General features: G+C 38.5%; 1 protein-coding gene across 14 annotated transcripts in view; it reads left to right on the top strand.

The window, feature by feature from the left end:
- The window catches only part of SMAD1 (SMAD family member 1), a 74,469-nt gene that overhangs the window by 18,644 nt on the left and 34,206 nt on the right, over positions 1-21,619 (top strand). For all 14 annotated transcript variants that reach the window (XM_064585109.1, XM_054508727.2, XM_064585113.1 and 11 more), the window contains one exon: positions 11,031-11,612. In XM_064585109.1, coding sequence (XP_064441179.1) covers positions 11,213-11,612 — 400 coding nt within the window. In that variant the 5' untranslated portion in view covers positions 11,031-11,212. The remainder of the gene's footprint in view (positions 1-11,030; positions 11,613-21,619) is intronic.

Consider the following 21,619-nt stretch of genomic DNA (forward strand, 5'->3'; position numbering starts at 1 on the left):
GTTTTCTCATTTAGAAACATCTTACAGTGACAGAAAAATTGTAGGGGTTTTATTTAAAAGTGTGGGACATGTGCCCTGATTTCTTATTTTGGACTGAGTCTGCCTTTTGTTTCTATTTTGAAAGTACATAGAATAAATAGTTAACTTGAAAATTCCTGACAATGACAGATCAACAAGTTTTATTTCTCTCACCTGTGAAGGAAGTGGCCTCCACCCAGTTTTACTGAATTAGGAGGGAAGTGATTTTTTCAAGTGATAAAAAGAAATAAAATTCCATGCTCTTCCCAGAGGAGGAGTTCAACAATTGGGAGAATGGCGTGAGACCATATGTTGGTTTGTAAAAGGATATAACTTGTAAAGATGTTTCCTTTGATGCCTGTGATGAATATGGATGTGTTTCCCTTCTAGAGGGTCCTGATTAAATTATTCAATTAAGAGCTGAGCAGAAGGTCTAAATATAGGGAGAGGGTTCAGGCTGTCCTGCCTTGTGTGTGTCAGCTCACCCCTACAGATGTGTGTTTATTGTCATAAACAGCACCTGTGAGATCAGTGGGGAAGGAGAAATATGTTCCAAAAAATGAAATACAGCAGGATTTTTTTTAAAATAGGGCAGTTTTTTTCCTCTCTAGCCTACTCCATTTTCATCTGTGAATTTGGAGTTTGAATTACTTTTTTTTAAACCTGATTAATGGACTCTAGCACCTGTTCTGTGTATTATCTGTTTAAAATGTAGATCTACCACTTATTAGAATATGGTCTTGAGAAAATTACTTGACCTCTGCTTCTCAGGTTTATTAGTAAAATTGAGGTAATGATATATAGCTTGAAGGATTGCTGTAGAAATCAGTAAGATAATGTTTGTAAAAACAACCAGTATAATACTTACATAAGGTAATAATGCAATTAGAATAATTTTGTTCATTTGTTAGTGATGACTCATTCATAACTGACTACTTGTGGGAATTTACCACATTTAGCATTCTTTGCAGTCTGTGAAATTGCTATTCTACATTAACAGTGACCCAAAGAGAGTATTTTTCTTTTTTCCAAGAGACAACTATGGTAGAGTTTTTCTTCTTGTACTCAACAAAATTAAAGTTTAAAATGCCTCTGGTCTTCAATCCTCCTGTGTTTGAGGAGTGAGCACTTGAAGGCCAAATGACTGTCCAGTCTTGAGTTGAGGTGAATGCAGAGGACATTTATCAGGGTGAGGTAATTAGGACCTGGATATCTTGAAAGGCTACCATGAACTGAAGAGTAGTCTTCCGTTACAAGCATGAATTTGAGAACAGGGATTCAGTGGGATTAAAGAAGTGGCGAGGAGATGTACAAATAAGCCAGAATTGTTTGTTGAAGTTGAGGACAGTAAGAAAACTTCTAAGTGCCTTCAGCCTACTTAACAAGTAATCATCTCATGAAACAAAACACAGCCGACACTTGCTATCCTCTGGGGAGTCTCTGTGACTAGGGAAAATCAACCAGTTGTCCCATAAGCAGCCTAGGTTTGTCAGGATGGAAGGACTTGTGTATCCAGAACAGAACCAGAGAGCATTCTCGTCTTCAAGAATTTTCTAACACAGTGGAAGATATATTGAATAGTGTACTTGGCACACCTAAATATGTAAACTAGAGCCCTGTCCTCTTTAGAGTCTCAAGTAATTGCGACATCCATAAATTCCATGCTTCATTTTCATCAAAGGGATGCTGCTTTCGAAATTATCTGGCCGAAATCACAGCTTGCAGTGACCTTACAAGTGGTAAGTGGGAAGCTGCTATTCAAAGTCTACGTGTTGCTACTCCTTTCCTTTTTGATTCCAGAGTTTCCCACTCGGTTGACACTGTTGAGAGACCTCACTGCAGTCCTTGCTAGTCATGTCACACCTGCAAGACCGGGAAACTGGCTGTTAGCGCACGTGTTTTTAAGGTGGTAGTACTGCGTAATTACATTACTACTAAAAATAGGCTTTCAAGAGCTTATCCTCCCTCCTATCTTCACTCCTCCCCCATTACCCCAGATCTGGAACATTAATCTCTGAAAAAATGGCAAACTATTCTGTGTCATTTAATTACACGTTTAGAAAGTTGGGAAATGTTTGGAAGTAACAATAACAAGGCTTAATAACAAGAGACTGAGTAACGTGAAATTTGACTTCTGGGTGTTTGTAATGGTGGGACTTTGCTGCTGCTTTGATCTAAGACCAGCAGATTTCTTCTATGATCTCCGGCGAATCTTCATAGCACTTTCTTGTGTAGGAATTTGTTTAAATACACTTGCGTTTTCTGAGGACTCAGTTGAAGTAGAGTTCCTTTTGGCCGAACTTCCCGGCAGCGAAGTGGGTGGTTTAAAAAGTGCTTTCAAATCTGTAAAGGTTGGAGAAAGATTTTATTCATCCTCATTTTCTTGTTCTAGGGTTTTTTTTCCCCCTTGTTTTGGTTGGTGGTGAGTTTTATTTAGCTACATTTGACCTGTTTGAAATTGAAAGTCAAGGGCTAACTGCTATTTTAAAACAGGAAAAAAATGCAGAGGCACTTCACCTGTTTTCTCCTGCAATTCAAATATCTCAAAATGAAGTTAGTTCCTAATTGGAGTAACGGGGGGGATGAAACATTTGAACAGATTATTTGTTGAAACCAAATCATAGAGCACTGTAACTTTGAGGTATTTGTCTGAGCCCGAGATGGCTAGAGAAACCCTCTCTCTGTTCTGATATTCCTTGTAATGGCATTATACTTGCGTTGCACATTTAAGCATTTTTTTTCCCTGTCTGCTTTAAGAGTGGATAAAGATGTATCACTTTCCTTAAGGAACTGTATGATAGTCTTCCGTGCTTTTGTTGGGAACTGTTCAGAGTTGATACCGCTTATGGCTGTATTTTACTTGTTCCAGAGTACTGTCTCTGCCTGTGTTCGTTACTGTTTTTCACAGGTACTGTTCCTGGGATTGCTTTTCCACCTGCAGATGTGAGTGTATGTGCTGCTTCTGCTTCAGCGTTCCTAAGCCACCATGTGGATTGTCTGCTGTTCCCCTTTTAAGTACTAAGTAATTTAGTTTTAGCAAAAGTTTAGAAGATCCCTGTTCTTCAGGACTTGACTCCATAGCCTAATTTTACTTAGGTCTAATGAATATGGTTATGATCTCCCCCCACCCCCTTCTCCTGCCATTTTGTGAATTCTCCATCTTACTCTTAACCAGCAAAGCTCCTTGTAATTCTTGGCTTAATGAGGATTGCTCTTTATGTTTTATAATGTTTACTGGCATTGAATCTCTGGAATATTTTTCTTTGCTGCAGCCTTCATCTTTTTAAGCATTTTTAACCCTAATCGGTAGTGTCTACTCTTCTTCTGTGATTCTGTGGTTTCTGTGAGTGTCAGGAATTTTTAGTTTATCTTTGTTTTATTCTTCTTGAGAATCATGATCTGTTTTGGCAATTCTGCCTTTGGTAAAAGTATGCAGTTGACTTGGGTACCCAGATGACATCAAGTAGGCTAAAAAAAAATGGAGTAATGAAAAGTTACATTAGAGATCCACTGGCATGTTCACTTTTCGGCCCTTTTTGATGTTTTACTTTAGCCAGGCATCTCAGAGGAGGCAAGGGTTCTTATCACACCTTGAATCCTATTGAAACTTGGATGTTAGGATAGATGACACATACCTTTCCATAGTACCAGTATTGCCACCAGTTGCTTTATACAACACATCTCTGTGGTATTTTACATCTCCATGGTGTATGTTGGTATATGTTGAAACATTTTAGATATAAAAAACTATTGCATTACAAAAATCCCATAGTCGGCTTATGATGTCTCGGTAGCCCCAGTCAGTGTAGCTCTTCTTTGGGTGCTCATGTCTTACTTTTCCTGCTTATTCACAAGATCATCTGTTTAAGAAGAAAGCTAGTGTAGTGATATAAGTCAGGAAACATGCACAGTTTATTTTGTTACTTGGAAATACTTGTTTCCTAAAAAATGGTTCAAACATTTTTATAGGAAGATTAATTTTTGCAAAGTTGTCTTTTTTCCTTAAATAACTTACCCAGCTGTTAAACAGTTCCAAAGTGAAGTTAATCAATACCCTGTGCATTTAGTTTCTTGATTCTTTTGATCTCTATGCCATGCTGTTTTACCATTAGAGTTAAGACAGAGTAATGAACCAAAGAACAAGAAGTGAAAAAAAAGTGAGTTGCTTGCTTCATTGACAATAGACCATTTATCTTCTGTCCGTTATTTTTTTAAGGTACTAGGAGTCTTTGATTTTTTTTTTCCCCCAGTCACTTTTTGGAGCCTATATTTTATATTTATTTTATTGAATAATTTATTCCCTCAATATTTAATGGAGTCATTTATTTTGTCTACTTCATTGAATTCCATGCCAGTGCAAGAATTATAAACCAACTGGTTGAAGCTACAGAGGGCATTTAATTTGGTTCTGATCTGTCTCCTCTCTCCATCAGTTTATAATGGTACTTGGTTTGTACCACTTGGCAGCTACCCTCTCTCTGCCCTTTTTTAAAATGTATTTTCAGATACAATTAGAATAATTCTTTTAAAACTCTCTGTGGGGGGCGCCTGGGTGGCTCAGTCGTTAAGCGCCTGCCTTCGGCTCAGGTCATGATCCCAGGGTCCTGGGATCGAGCCCCGCATCGGGCTCCCTGCTCTGCGGGGAGCCTGCTTCTCCCTCTCCCACTCCCCCTGCTTGTGTTCCCTCTCTCGCTGTGTCTCTCTCTGTCAAATATATAAATTAAAAAAAAAATCTTTAAAAAAAATAAGTAAATAAATAAATAAAACTCTCTGTGGGAGTCTGGGATCTGAAAAGTATTGAACACCAGATAGTGTATTTTGTTTTTATTCACACAGTTGGATAATTATATGTTTCTTTACTTGACGAGGCCAGGATGAAGAAAATGTCCATTGTTGTGCAATTGGCTAATTAGGTTTCCTTTAAATATAAAGCAAGTCACACAGCAGTTAAAGGTATTTTAAAATTTTTCGCTTTTTTTCCTTTTAACATTAAGGAATAGCACATAGGTTGCAAAATTAAATAGCCTAGTCAAACGGAGTATTATAAGAGTATTTTTCTTGTTTGGCCTCTGGCAGGGCTAATAGAAATCCTTCCCATAGGGAAGACTCCATATGGAAAAGTTCCGAATTTAGAACCCTGCTTTAAACTGTATTTCTATTACTTCCAAAATCAGATCACGCTCTAAGTCTTTAGACTTTAGAAGTAGAGGTTGTATGTAGCTTGACTTCATGAAATTGATTTTTGTTTTTTGTAATTTGCAAATACTTGCATATAGAGGCTTTTTTAAAATTCAGAAGTTAAAGTTTTTCATTAAGTGTTTGAAAAGTTTAGAAAAGTAGGAGAGAGATATTACTAACCTTCCAAACCCAGCCACTGTTAATATTTTGGTATGTTTACGTAGTTGTTCATGCTGTATATACCATTTTATGTTGTGCTTAAGGTTTTTTCCAAGTTATTACATAGCTTTTATGAACATAATTTTTTAAGGGCTACATAATATTCTATTGAGTGGATTGTACCGTAGCTTACCTGTTTTCCAGTTATTGGATCTTACTCTTTTTCCCCGAAAGTAGATAATGCTTTGATGAAAATCTTTGTGCAAAAACGTTTTACCTTTCTAGTTCAGAATCTTTCCTTAGAGTAAGTTTCTAAAAGTGAAGTTGCTGGAACAAAAGATAGTATTTTTAAGGCTTCTGGGGGGTTCTTTACTAGATGAATGCTGTGTGTGTGTGTGTATGTGTGTGTGTGTCAGTGTGAAATGTTTGTATTTGGAGAAGAGGGAAGGAAATCTCTGTTTGCTGACTCATGTTTTTATTTTGCACTTTAAACTGATAAGGCCACTTAGCTTTTGACATAAACTAAAGCAGGAAGTACAAAAAGGGGCAGAAAAAAATGAGTTGTCTTGCCAAGGCCATAGTATCATGGACTCATTTGAGTTCCTGATGGGGAGGTAGGTGGCTTGTTTGACTTGTATATAAAAAAAAAATGCCTAACTCAAATAGGCAGAAATTAGTCATTGGCCTGCATTTTGTTTCATCTACGCACATTTATACGTAAAGTTTTGTGATCTAGCCACTCGTTTTTGTGAGTGGCATCAGGACATGCATCCTCCAGCTGACTCCTACAGTGTTTAGAGTTTTTTGTTCTCTTTTTGGAGAAGGCTTCCTGTACTGAGGCTAACACATGAACTGTCTTTCTGAATCATAGAGCTAATCGCAGTAGGGCTCTGATATAAAACCTTCCACTCGTCTGCAGGGTAAGATGCATCACCGGCCCTCATAGTCTTGCACCTGCCCTTAGCAGCCTTGTGTCCTCACCAGCCACCTTGAACCCCAGCATTTCTATCTTGTGTCTGTGAGAACTAGCAATTGAAACAAGTGGTTAAAAAATTGAGGTTCTAGAGCCAGACAAGATGGGTTCCAACCCTGATTCTGGCATACAGCTGTGTATGTAAACTTTGGACAGATGACTGAACCTTTCCATATTTCACTTTCCTTACCTGTAGAACGGGGGAAATGATAGTGTTTGCTCAGAGAGTTTGTTGCAAAGCTTAAACTAGTTAGGAGATAGAAGGTGCTTGGAGCAGTGTCTGTCATGCAGTGATATTTCAAAATGTTAGCTCTGTTGTTTCGTAAAATTCTACTTATCCTGTAAGACCTGTCCGATATTACCTTTTTGGGAAAACTTCCTGAAATCCGTGGAATTCATTGTTCTTTTTCTTTTATATATTATTGTTTATAATTGCCTTAGAGCTTTTATCATACAGTGTTATAGTTAGTTCATGATGGGCAAATGCATAGTATGTGGGCCTCCCCTTCTATTCCTGTGCTCATGGTCGACCTTGGTACAGTCACACATTCCTTCTGGAGGAGGCCCTAACACTTGGCCTAACCTTCTCAGCCCCATCCTTTGGCGTTAGCATGCAGGGATACCGACTTGCCCCGGTGAGAGTTAGTTGTGTACCCCCTGGCTCTCCCCTTAGCTTGTGAGCCCCTTCAGGAGATAGACATTTTTGCCCTTGTCCCCTGTGTATAGCACAGTGCCAAGCGCTCAGCAGGCACTCAGTACAGCTTTGTTGAATGAATGTCAATTTGAATAGTAAAAACGAGGCTCTGAAATGGTGGTTCTTAATCTCATCCCCTACCCTCCCCCCAAGTATACTTGCCTTGTACAACTAGCCCATCACTGACAGAGTTTGAAACAGCCCCAGATGATTTTGATAGAAACTCAGTCCCTTCTCTTCGAAGATCATTGGCTAAAATATAAAAAAGCAGTTATTGGAGTAGAAGAAAAGGCCATATAGAGTAAGAAGAAATGTATTCTCTTTGTCATTTGTTACCAGAAGACTAGAGAGAAGTCGTCCTTCTTGTTCTTTTGCAAAGCTAACCTGAAAGTAAATGATTACTTCAGTAGGTACACTCTGACCGAGTATGGCTTTTGATAGTGGCCCAGCTGTGTTTTCTTTCCTTTTCTGTTAAATGAAAATAATGCCAACTTCAAAAGGACTGGTAAATTGGGATAAAACTCTTTAAGAAAGGAAACAATGGCCTCCTTACAGCCCATTTAATGATAGGTATATTTAGTAATATTAATTCATATTTTATTGAATAAAGTTGAAGTTCCACATTTGGCCTTCTGATTTCTTCAGGGAGCTAAATTATTCATTAAACATTTATTGAGGATCTGCTGTGTGCCAGGTACAGTGCTGGGCTCTAAAGACAGGAAGAGTAGTAAGATGGAATTCCTCAGTCACCTTTCTGTAGTGGGGAACACAGACATGCGGACTACTACTATAAAGCAGAAACTGACAAGTAAAATGACAGTATTTTAATCTCCCACTAAGATTGTGGTTTTGTCTGTCATTTTACTTGTCAGTTTCTGCTTTATATATTTTGATACTGTTGTTACGTGAAGATTTGGGATTATGCTATATCCATGGTGGATCAACTCTTAACATTATGAAATGTCCCTTTTTTAATCTCTGGTGAAGCTTCTTATTTTGAAGTCTGTTTTGTTTGATTAGATAGTTATGGCAGCTTTTTTGGTTAGAGTATGCATAGTCTATCTTTTTCCATCCTTTTTCTTTCAGCTTTTCTCTGTCGTTTGTGTGTAATGTGTGTCTCTTGTAAGTACGGTAGTTAAGTGGTGCTCCCCATCCATCCCTGCCGATCTTTTACTTGCATATTTAATATGTTTATATTTAAATAATTAATGATTCTTTTGGGATTAGATCTAAATCTTATTGTTTTCTATTTGTCCCATCTCTTTGCTTTTTTTTCTCTCTCTTACATTCTTTGGGTTAATCATATTTTAAAAAATAATTCCATATTTTTTAACTTCTCTATTACCTTTTTATTATTTTTTTAAAAGATTTATTTATTTTAGAGAGAATTAGTGTACACATGCACGTGGTGGGGAGGGACAGAGGGAGAAGAAGAGGGAGGGAAGCAGACCGCCCCCACTGAGCGCAGAGCCTGAAGCAGGGCTTGATCTCACTACCCTGAGATCATGACCCGAGCCAAAATTAAGAGTCCAGACTCTTAACCAACTGAGACACCCAGGTGCCTCTCTTTCAGTAGTTTTTTATTATGACAAGACTTTATCAATAATAATTCAATGCTTTATCACAGCCTGCTGGGTAATACGGGGACCTTAGAACACTAATTTTATTTGCCCCTTTCTGCTTTTTTTTTTTGGTCATGCATTTTAATTCTATTTTTTAAATAACCACAAGAGATTCCTGTAATTGTTTTGTAAAGTCAGTATCATTTAGACTTACTTTTATTTACCTTTCTGGAGCTCTTCATTCTTTCCTGCCATTCCTTGCTTCTTTCTGGGATCTTTTTCCTTTTGCCTCACAGATTCCTACTGGAAGGAATTTTTCTCAGATTTCGTATGTTGGAAAACACATTTATTTTACAATCACTTTTGCATGATTTTTCCACTAAGTATAGAATTCTGAGTTGCCAGTTAGACTTACTTTTATTTACCTTTCTGGAGCTCTTCATTCTTTCCTGCCATTCCTTGCTGCTTTCTGGGATCTTTTTCCTTTTGCCTCACAGATTCCTACTGGAAGGAATTTTTCTCAGATTTCGTATGTTGGAAAACACATTTATTTTACAATCACTTTTGCATGATTTTTCCACTAAGTATAGAATTCTGAGTTGCCAGTTATTTGTTTACATTTGGCACACTAAGGATGGTCTTATTTCCATTGTTTCTGTTGGAATGTCAGCTATCAGCCTTATTGTACTTATTTGAGAGTAATGTGTCTTTCTAAAGATTTTTGTCATAGGTTTTCAGCGATTTTTGTGTGAGAGGGCACATCAAACCTTGTGGATTTCTTTGTATTTATCCTTCTTGGGATTTGTAGAGCTTCATGGATCTGTATCTAGTTGTTTGTTGTCAGTTTTGGAAAATCCTTGGCTAGTATCTACAAATATTGCCTCTGCAACAGTTTTTTCTCTTCGTTTCCCATTACCTTGATCCAGTCTAGTATTAAGATGATTTAAAAAAAAAAAAAAGATTTCAGGCTGTGTTTCAGTATAAAAACTGGTCCATTTCATTTTTGCCCTTACACTAGAGCATACCGCTTTGCCGTCTCAACTGAGAGCCTCCTTCTCCACAGGCCCTCCACTACAGTTTGCTTGTTTGATCTCCTCCACCCTATGAGGCCACTGAAATCTTTGCTTGCTTCTTGAGCCTCCTGCAGCTTGGCTACCAGTCTCCTTGCTAGTTATAGCACAGGCATTGGGAAGTGCCTTGAGAAGAAGAGCAGGAAAGAATGTTCAGCTCACATTTCATTGCTTTTCTGTTCTCAGCATCTTGGCCTCTCTAGTCCTGAGGACCTTGGTTGCTCTTTGATATCTTTAAAATTAAAGTGGGGCTTTTTTGTTTGTTTATATTTTATTAGTTTTTATAGTGATTTTTGGGACGAGGTTGATGTGATACATGTTCTACTGCATCTTACCTGGAGTTTGTGCAGTTATCCTCTTGAAGGTCTCTCATCTTCTCTGTTTTTGTCTGGTGAGGAGTAACTGGAAGGTTTAAATGAGACAACTGGACAAAAGAATTTGGTACAGTATGTGTTCATGTCCTCCATTCCTTTCATATCAATAAAAAACAAATAAATTTCTTACCTTACTTGCCCTATATCCCATAGGCACTGGCTTGTTTACTGAATAAATACCCTAAAATGTTGTAATGTTTACACAGTATATGTATAACTATTTTTCCTTTTATCGTAAGAGATACTTGAGGAGCAAACCAAAAACAGATGTTAAGATTACTATTTTTTTTTTCCTGTTGCTTTCAGTTTTTGTTGATTGAGGTATGTTTTGAAACACATTTTTAGAGCCTATAAATGAATCTAAGAATGAAACATTACAGTATCTGTTGAGGACTTGGACTTATGTGCACTGAAGTTTCTACTGCTTCTATCTCAGAACAAGTAACATACTACTTTTTAAACTCTGTCTCAGTTTGTTCTTCTGTAAAAGGGAGTGATTGTATTACCTCACGGAAAAGACTAAGTAAACTAAATACTGAGTGTTAGCTTGGGCTGCCACAACAAAATATCTCAGACTGGGTGGCTTAAACAACAGAAATTTATTCTCACAGTTCTGGAGGCTGTAAGTCCCAAGATCAGGGTTCCCACCCGTTTGGTTTCTGGTGAGGGCTCTGTCCCAGGCTTGCTCGTAGGCTGCCTTCTCTCTCTGTCCTCACCTAGCCCTTCTGCAGTATGTGTGCATCGTGGGGGGCCCTTCCTCTTATAACACCGCTGATCTTACCAAGTTATGGCCCCACTCTCATAATCTCATCTCCAAATACAGTCACATGGGAGGTTATGGCTTCAATGTGAATTTTAGGGGGAGTCATAATTCAGCACATAGAGTATCATAATACAGAAAATTACTTAAAATAGTACCTGGCACATTGCAGTTGTTTAATGAATGGTAGTTTTGTGGTAGCAATTATTTTAAACTTTTTTTTTCCCTTTTTTCTTTTCTAGGTGCTGACTTTGGATTACTTTTAAAACACTAGGAATGGTAATTTCTCCTTTTCGGGATCTCAAAACCAAGAAGCTAAAGAGAATCCTATGTAAATAAAGTGAAATCTCTTCTGTTGTCCTTTTGCATTTGGAGACTTCTTTATTTCACCACACACAAGGAGTCTATAACTAGTGCATTCATTATGAATGTGACAAGTTTATTTTCCTTCACAAGTCCAGCTGTGAAGAGACTCCTTGGGTGGAAACAGGGTGATGAAGAAGAAAAATGGGCAGAGAAAGCTGTTGATGCTTTGGTGAAAAAACTGAAGAAAAAGAAAGGTGCCATGGAGGAACTGGAAAAGGCCTTGAGCTGCCCGGGGCAGCCAAGTAACTGTGTCACCATTCCCCGCTCTCTGGATGGCAGGCTGCAAGTTTCCCACCGGAAGGGACTGCCTCATGTCATTTACTGCCGTGTGTGGCGCTGGCCTGATCTTCAGAGCCACCATGAACTAAAACCACTGGAATGCTGTGAGTTTCCTTTTGGTTCCAAGCAGAAGGAGGTGTGCATCAATCCCTACCACTATAAGCGTGTAGAAAGCCCTGGTAAGTGAGCTTTTTTTTTTTTATGTTCTGTTAGCCAACATATAGTACATCATTAGTTTTTGGTGTAGTGTTCAATGATTCATTAGTTGTGTATAACACCCAGTGCTCATCATCAGTGCCCTTCTTAATACCCATCATCCTGTTACCCCATCCTCCCACCCCCTCCCTTCTGTAACCCTCAGTTTGGTTCCCGGAGTCCAGAGTCTCTCATGGTTTGTCTCCCTCTCTGATTTCTTCCCATTCAATTTTCCCTCCCTTCCCCTGTGGTCCTCTGCACTATTCCTTGTGTTCTACATATGAGTGAGTCCTTTTATATTGATGTGCTTAGCAGATTTGTATTGTTTAAAATATGAAAATCATCCCTTTCCATATTTTTAGTTGTGATTTTTTTAAGTATTAGGGGAAAATATGTCAGCCCTTGAAGGTTTTCCACATTCTAACACCTTAGTCGTCTCTAGTTAATTTTATTTCTTAGGAGCAGGGCAAAATTGTCATAGCAATACTAACACCTCTAACTATAAATAAATAGTTTTCTTTCTAAATTTATCTTTTATGTTTCTCATTGGTTCCATGCATTTCTCTAACTTAGCTGTGATTTTAATTACAAAAGAAGAAAATTCAAAAAAGAAAGAAACATGGGGTTACCATCTACATGCTTGAGGGAAATACATCTTTAGTGCAATTGCCAATGACTTGTACTTTTTTTTAAGGGGAGCATCTTTTATTTTTAAGGGGAGCATCTTTTATCACCTCTGGTGGAATTTTGCTCCCTGTGGAGGGTATGAAGGAATTATGTTCTGCTGTGGAATCATTAGATACTATTACCTTATAGGATATTCGGAGTTTTTACATATATGACCTTTTTTGGGGGGCGGGGTTACAGTAAAGGATATACATTAAAATTTGTATGGTTTTGCCCTCATATGAGAATCCACATTCTAGACCGTTACATCAATTGGAAAGTAATTAGGCAATCTTAAGCACTTAAATATCTCATTGTCAGATTGGAACCCATTTTGTTGATGGATTAGTTATTAATAGCTTGTGGTTACCAGGGGTTCCCAAATGAGGCTGTGCATTAGAATCACATGGTCCCCTCCCAGAAATTCTGATTCTAGCTCAGCCTGATAGTCTGTGTTTTTAACAAATACTTCAGATGGTGTCGAGTAGCTGTTGAACTGGTGTTAGGAACTACTGTGCTAAATCATGTACTAATGTGGTTCTCAAATAAAAGGCATTCTGTTTTTATTTTTTTTATGGACTATTTAAGACCTACAAAAAGTTTAAAGACTAGGGAATAATGTAATAAACATCTTTGTATACACTCAATTTAAGACATAAAAGATTACAAATAAAACTGAAACTCTAGTTTATGCCTCTCTGGTCCTGTTCTTTCCCTTCAGTAACTATTCTGAATTTTTTGGTTAAAATTTGATGTCATTCCCATGCGTGTTTTTATACTGTTATTATGTACGTATACATACATACTTGCTTGTGTGAATCTATGACAACATGTAATATCATATGTTTAGAAGTATTAATGATACTGGAACATCCTTCTACAACTTATATTCATTCAACATTATGTTTTTGTGATTTCTGTATTATATTCTTTAAGATTACCTTGTCAAATTCTTTGAAAAATAACCCTGGAAATTTCTTTTGGAATTTCATTGGTTTCTTCTGGGAAGGATTGACTTACATTTTTTCTAAACTTATTTAGGTGTTTTTCTTTAAGTTTCCTCCATGAAGTTCTTTGATGTCTAGATAACTGGTTGGTTTTTATTGAAAAAGTTATATTTTGTTAGAGTTGATCTTGGCTAGGACGGCACTTGCTTTTTTTTCCAACAACTTTGCTGAATTCTCTTTATTCTAATGGAGACATTTTTTTCTGCCTGTTATATGTGCTGTGATGTAAATTAAAAAGCAAAAACTCAGGGGTGCCTGGGTGGCTCAGTTGTTAAGCGTCTGCCTTCCCAGGGTCCTGGGATCGAGCCCCACATTGGGCTCCCTGCTCCGCAGGAAGCCTGCTTCTCCCTCTCCCACTCCCCCTGCTTGTATTCCCTCTCTTGCTGTGTCTGTCTCTGTCAAATAAATAAATAAAATCTTTAAAAAAAAAAAAAAAAGCAAAAACTCAAGGCGGAGATACATGGTCTTTTAGCCAGCAGTCGAGATGGAGTTAAGAGTTTGGGAGAAGAAAAAAGTAGTGTATAAGTAATAGGTACAAACAAGATTATTTAGATGTGTGGTTTATCACCATAGTAATTGTAAGAGATACACAGGAAAGATTCTAATCCTACTTCATTAGTGATGAAACTGAGGTCCCTATAAATTAAGTGACCTGTATGTCAGACAACTAAGATTCACTGTATTTCCTCCATCCACCCTCCTGCCATTTCCATCCTTGGAATACTGCATCCTGTGCCTCCTGACCCGTCACCCCTTTCAGGCCAATATCTGCACAATAGAGAGAGTTCTTTTAAGATGCATGTTATGATCACGTTATCTTCCTGCTTCCCATTGCATGTACACAGAGCTCTGCACATTCTAGTCCTGCCTACTCTTCCAGCTTCTTTTCCCACTTTTCCATGTTTTGTGTGTTTGAGTCATAAGGGAACATTCAGTGTTCTTCTCCTCCATCTGTAACTCATTTCTCCTCCCTCTTGGCCTCGCTCACTCTTATTTATCTTTCAGCTCTAAGCTTGGTGGAGGTTAGCTTTGCTGAGGAGCCTCCCTTGATACCTCCTTTCCCACCCCCCAGGTAGGCTAGTCTCTGTTTCCCATAGCATTCTGAATTTCTTCATAATATTCTTCACATTTACAATTATCTTTCTGCTGGTCTTCCTTGCAAGATAGTAAGTAAAGCTCCATGAGGGCAGGGAACATATATATTATTAGTGTTTTTACTTTAGCAACTAGCACAGTTCGATCAATTTTTGCTGTTAAATGAAAATACTGGTTTTAATTTCTCTGTATGGTCATTTGCCCATTTTTTTGGAGGCCAGTTTTCAGCTTGCCTGTACCCTTTGAACATCATCTTCCCTTGTGCATTTGTTGCTGACAATGAAATAACACCTAACATTACTACTAACATCTCTGACACAAAATGGAAAGTTTGTGTTTTTTTTAAGTTAAAAGTTAATACTGAGATGATTTTGTTACTCTGAATAACTTATATATAAAGGGTTTGATCGGGGGCGGGGTGGAAAACCAGCTCAAATGAGACATTTGAGACTCCACAAATGTCATTTCATCCCCCCTGCCGCCCCCTCCCCCCACGTAGCCAAGAATTTTGTGAGACAAACATAGAACAGTTTTAGAAAGCTTGAGGCTGAGGCTAAGATCTGTTGAATTTGAACATACCAGGATTTTACTTGTGTTTTTCGTACCGTAAAGTGGCTGAATGGGAATAAGAATCAATGGACTTTTTCCAGAGACCACTATGAAGCAGCCCCTACCCTTCTTGAGGGAAGCCCCGCCAGAAGTACAGGGGAGCCTAAGCCCCTTACTCCCCCAGAGTTCAGCAGGCATCTTGGAGCGCACATCTGGTTATCGTTTCTGTGAACTAGGGGAGGAGGGGCCTGGAATTCCGAGCTGCACATACACAGCTCAATACTGAATTACTCTGAACTCTGTAACTACTTACCTCAGATGAATTACTTCAGAGAGCAATTTAGCAGTTTAAGCATAAGGTAGTTAGGTCTCCCAAACCTGGTGTTTTCTGCAGAGACCCCTGTTAAGGCCTCTAGAGAAAAATTCTACAAAAATTGGGTGTCTCTAGGTTTGGAGTAGTGGTTTTCAAAGTGTGTGCTTCCCAGACCAGTAGCATCGGCATCACCTGGGATCTTTTGAGAAATACAAAATTCTAGACCCTTCCACAGACCTATTAAATTGAACTCTGGGGATGGAGCTAGCAATCAGTGTTCTGCCAAGCTCTTTGGGTGATTCTGACGCAGGCTACAGCTTGAGAACCACTGGTTTAAGGTATCCAGGCAAGTCATCAAGTCCAGTTGACTAGGTGAAGTTGTCTCTTATTGGAAAGAGATGCTAATGGTTTGTCTTTGAAGTCACTCATCATTTTGGACTTTGCAGGTTTTGTTACAGATATAAAATTGACCTGCTCTTCCCAGAATTTTCCTTCTCTCTGATACTCATTAAGATCAGCGCTCTGATAAAATATCATAAGGTGTCTTTAAGGTGATGGAGGAGTCAGGGAGAGAGGAATGCTTTGTGATTTGGCCCAATGCAGGTTTTATAATTGTTCTTATGGCTATCTGATACTGTTTGTTTGACCAAAAATACTTTTATGGGTTTAAGGAATTGTGGTTCTTCTATAACCTATGTAATTTATTTTGTTATAAATAAAAGGGTCTAAAAATTGTAGTGGGGGGGGGACCAGAAGTTACAGAAGCACTTTCCAGCAACTTGTATTCATCACAGTTAACAATGTAAAGGAGGTGAAAGGGGGGACAGCCTTCCTTTTGGTGAAAATACTGCCTTGGCCATTAATGAAAAATGTATCTTTGGGAAAGTAAAAAATGTTCAGGATTTCTTCTTCTACAAATGCGTGGATAGTGAGAGGAAGGAAAGTTCTTGCAGCTTCTGACTGTGACCCTGTTGATGATGTAACAGGTGACTGTTTACTTGGACTTTTAGTAGCCTTTAGAATCAAGGCTGCTTATTAGTGGTTGGGTTAAATATAGGTTTTCTTTTTCTTTACCAAAGTAAATGCTGACAGTGGTAAAGTCAGTCCTAACTGTGGTGTTAAGAAGACCATTCAGTGGCTAGCTGTTGATACTAACATGCCTTTGTGGAGACTTCCTGTCATTTGGCCTTATTTATTTTTTATATTTTTCACATGGCTCTTGAAACCTATCTTCTGTACTTTAAACTTAATCAACTTGAAAGGCCGTATTAAACCTGAGCTCGAAATTCTGAGATTTCAATTTTAATCTTTAAAGTAACACCCTGTGTTAGCTTCTGGTGCTTTTATTTTCAGCATAATGGCTCCCAGCTGTTAAAATTAAAATACACCTAAAATCCTCTTCACCTGTTGGCTGAATGAGAGTTTTGACTCTTTGGCTGCCTCAGTCACCATGTAATTCGTGGCTTGGAAAATGTTACCTTAGAAAGTCTTAAAATTCTAGAAATGGAGAGCGAATTTAGTGCTTGCAAGGAGCTGAGGAGGGGATGGGCCAGAGGGGAGTGGGTGTCACTATAAAAGGGCAGAAACGTGAGGGATCCTTGGGTTGATGGAAATTTTCTGTGTCTTGACTGCATCTATGTTGATACTCTGATTGTGATGTTGTCCTATAGTTTTGCAGGATGTTACCATTGGAGGAAACTAGGTAAAGAGTTGAGATGATTTCTCTGTATTATTTCTTACAGCTGCATGTAAATGAATCTACAGTTACCTTAATTTAAAAAATAGTGATCTGTGCAAAAGTCCCTAGTTCAGCTCATGACTCAGTCACGCTAGTGGTTTTCCTCAGGAAAACCATTGTGCTTCAGTAAATGCATTAGGTGCTCTATGCGCACTTGTTATTTTCCAAACATATTACTAAAAAGACATATACTAAGGGATTGAGATTTAATAAAATGAACATTTTAACCAAAACGAAAGTTTTTTTAAAATGTTTCTTCATATTGCGAATGTGTTTTGACTTGAGCCAATGATGACAAAAACTTATATCCAAGTAAAGTTGTTGTTGTTGTTTTAGGCTTGTGTTAGTATATTCATTTGGAGGATGGGAGTGGAGAAATACTGACTTTTCCTTCAAGTTTATCTGAGTGGTGATTCATAGGAGTCTGATAACTGAAGTTGTAAACCAGATATCAGGATATAATCATTGTAAGTGTTCTCAAGATTTGGGATTAATTAGCCAACAATATTACCTATAAAAATTAAAACATTATGACTTGTGTATTAGGGTTCTCCAGAGAAACAGAACCAATCAGATACAGATATAAGAAGACATTTATTACAGGAATTGACTAACAGAAATACAGAGGCCAGAAAGTCCCATGATCTGCTGTCTAAAAGCTGGAGAACCAGGAAGCTGGTGGTCTAAGTCCCAGTCCTAGTCCAATGGCCTGAGAACCGACCCGGGAGCCACCGATCTCTGAGGGCAGATGGGTTTCCCAGCTCAAGCTTAAAAAAAAAAAAAAGCACAATTGCCCCTCCCCAGCCTCTTTGTTGTTCAGGCACTGAACAGATTGGATGATGCCCACCTTGCATTAGTGAGAGCAATCATCTTTACTCTGTCTGCTGATTGAAATGCTAATCTCCTCTGGGGACACCCTCACAGACATAGCCAGAAGAAAATGTTTTATCAGCTCTCTGGGCATCCTGTATGTAGCTCAGGCAAGTTGACACATAAAATGAACCATCACACTTTATAATTATCTACATCTAAATTTCTCCTCATTTAAACATTTATGGTGCATATACTACAAATTCTAAGGAACTGTGTCTGCCCAAGAAGGGCTGGTATACGGTTATAGCACAGGTTGCGAAATCGAATAAAAGAAGTCTGGACAGGGGATGCAGCTAACTCTGAAAAGCCTGAGAGTGGCCGCAGAAAAGCTCACTCAACTCTAACACATCTGGACATTGTGTTCCAGTCTTTCTGGGTGGTGCCGCTATGTATGTATATTTCATCGTACACAGGATTTAAATCCATTTATAAGGAGACATACGGAAAGTAGAAAGTATTCTGAATAAAGTAGACCAGGGAAAACAAATTAAAATGGAAGGTCAAGACTAAGAAGAAAATCAGCACATAATGCATTCCATAAGAGTTACTATGATGGGTACACAGCTATATTTAGTTACTATATGTTCCTGTCATAGTCTGGGTGGTTCTCTTAATTTTTTTTTTTTTTAAGATTTTATTTATTTATTTGAGAGAGAGAGAGAATGAGAGAGAGCACATGCGAGGGGGGAGGGTCAGAGGGAGAAGCAGACTCCCTGCCGAGCAGGGAGCCCGATGCAGGTCTCGATCCCGGGACTCCAGGATCATGACCTGAGCCGAAGGAAGTTGCTTAACCAACTGAGCCACCCAGGCGCCCCTGTTCTCTTAATTCTTCCAGTGTGGGAGAGAGATGTGTACAATATTTAGATGAAGGAAGAATGCTTTGAAAGCTGCAAGAGGTACATTTCAAAACATTTGTACCTGTGAAGGGTGGGTGGTGGGAGGGACCTTGAGGCCCTTTGCAGAGGGGTTGACTGCAGTTGGGATATCCTGGGGCACGAATGTCCCTGCCTTTGTAGTTGCTCTTCCAGAGTCTATTCAAGGCTCCATCCTGTTTGATCACTAATCCTCCTTCTGTAAAAGCTCAACACACAACCAAGTGGACATGGAGTTGAGATGGTGAATTTTTCTCCAAGCTATTATCATTGGCCTTTGGCTTGTGTTTGATAATTTCACCATTGTCATCTACCATATTATAGAAACAAGATGAAGTAATATAATTTTGAGTAGGATTTTATACCCAAATCTTTTAGCAGATTCCATATTCTTAAAGGTAAACTGTGAAGTCTATTCTGATTTTTTTTTCTTGAGCAGCTGTTTTTAGTGCATTATTTGGGGCATTGGATTTGTGCTATTAATTGATGAACATATGAAAAGTTGTAACATTTACTATATGTTACTTTTCCAAGTTGTAAAAGTACATGAATTGAGGCAAATATCTGGACAATTATGTGATTTGTTTCTGGATGGGATTCTTCTGTTGGTAGATATACTCCAATTTGAAATATTAAGAATATACAGTTTATACAAAGTATCTTTCTCATCATTTTGTCTTCCTGACCATTATCTTCCATTTCATTCTTTTTCTACCTCTGCAACATTAGGTGTGCAAGAGAAGGTATTTTCAGATCTTTCTGATTCATTCCAAGTTCGACACTTCCCTCCAACACTGCTAGTTTATTAGGGCCAAATGAACACTCACCAGCTAGCAGTTGTTAAAACACAAACATCCATGGCCGATGAAGAAAAACTGTTTCAAAAACCGGAAGAAAGTTTATCATAATAAATGAAAGAAGTAGTGTACATAATAATTGCAGCTATGTAAAAATAATAATTTAAATTAAAAGGAAAAACTTGGCTTCCAAGACTAGCTTTGGGTGAAATAATGTGACCTGTGAGTTGTGCTCCACATGTGGAGCATCCTCAAACAGTGATTTTTTTTTTTTGTAGGTTTGGGAATGTTTTATGTGGTTGGGATAGGGGAATGACTGGTGATTTGCCCCATATTGGAGTGCCCTATGCTCCTAATGGATACTTACAGAAGGGGAGATTGGCTTATGTAATGCTCTTAGGCCGAGTATCTCAGTGTTAACTTCCAGCCTCCTTGGTACTAGATATCAAAAGGCTCAAAGAAGACTGGAGATTTCGTTCCCCAAAATGTATATTTCATTCCTTTGTCTTTTTCTACTTCAAAATGCAAATGTTCTGAAAAACTCAGCCTCATGCCTAATAATCTTAAATTAGCCAAATGATCAGACTACTGTCCTGATGGTTGGAAAAATATTTCTTTGGGGAAGAGATAGGGAAGGAAAGAGAGGCTGTTTATTTTAAAGGGCAGAGCTGGGATACTTTGGGAAGCCATAGGTTGCCATAAGCACTGTGTTAAAAATCTCAGAGGGCTGGAAGAATAGGAAAGCTAAAAAAAAAAAAAAAGGAAAAACCAATTTTGTTAATTTGGCAGCTTGGCTGGGGATTAGTGTCATTTTTAGATATTGGTTTGAAAGCTGCAGACTTCTCTTTCCCCCTGAGTTTAGTCTGGCCTGGGCCTTCACTGTGTCAACAGCAATTCTTACCCATGTGTGGGAGGTGGGCAGATAAACACTTAACTTGCCGCTTACCCTTTCCACTTTCCTCATTATCAGTGCTCTCATACTCTCTTATGGGTCTGCTCTTCATAAATTTGTGAGTGACGTGGGTTATATAACTGGAAGTAACTGTAACTTCCCTGAAAAAAGATCTGGAGTCTAGAAACATGGACCATGTTTAATAAAAGATTTAGGGCAACCAAGGACTGTTGGCAGATTTTCCTCCAGTTCTCTGTATCATCAACTTCATGCTCTGGAATCTCAGCAGACCTTACAATGGAAGATCAGGTTCACATTCTACATCACTACCTCGGTTCTAACACCACTCCCCAGGATACGCCGCTGTTCGCTGTTCTTGGTTCTTAACCCTTTGCACAAAGGAAGCAATTCTTATCCTAGTAGTTGTCTGACTTCTAGAGTCACACATCATCTTCCTCCGACCACCTGCCTGCTTGCCTGTCTGGGATCTTCAGTCACAGTAAGGCAAAAGGAGAGCCTATGATTTCTATAAGTGGTCTTGGGGCAGCTTTTTGTAAAGTAAATGTAAACATATGTAAGACAGCAGAGTGGAAGTCTTGGATGTTTTTTCCTTCATGTTTCCCTATTGTTTCCCTTACAGTTATGTCTAGCTAGCTCTGTAGGAGATTTAGCAGTATTTTTTCTGTGACAGTATCTTTCCTTGAGCGTCGAAAAAAGTTAGTGTATGGTGGTATGCCAGACAGATATTTAAGTATGATGGTCAAGGTAGGAAACAGTTTTGGGTACATGCTTTTGAAACAATATAACCTACAGCTTTTAAATAGGAAGACGAAGTGATTTTAAGATAGGCTATGTAGAAAAAAGAAAATTGATGGGAGCATGTCACAAGGACATGGGTCAGCCTGAAGAGAGCTGCCCGTGGCTTAATCAGAGACAGTTTGATCAACAAAATAATTATGGACAGAAAATAATTATAAACCCTTTAGGGATAAAAACAGGAATCCTGATGATAAATAAATGGAGGGAAAGGGGGAGGGGTTCTTATTCATGATAGAATGCCCGTTGCTGACTGGTAAATATGGAGTGGAGTTCTTTAGGATATTCAGGACAAATAAGACAGTTTAAAGCGGAGAGCTTGTATCTCTTTGGTTGTAAGGTTAAAATATGGTTAGAGGCGTCTCGGATCCAA

The sequence above is a fragment of the Mirounga angustirostris genome, unplaced genomic scaffold, assembly GCF_029215605.1.
Source record: "Mirounga angustirostris isolate CCGP_5_RB_7025 unplaced genomic scaffold, mMirAng1.0.hap1 SCAF_2, whole genome shotgun sequence".
NCBI lineage: Eukaryota > Metazoa > Chordata > Mammalia > Carnivora > Phocidae > Mirounga > Mirounga angustirostris.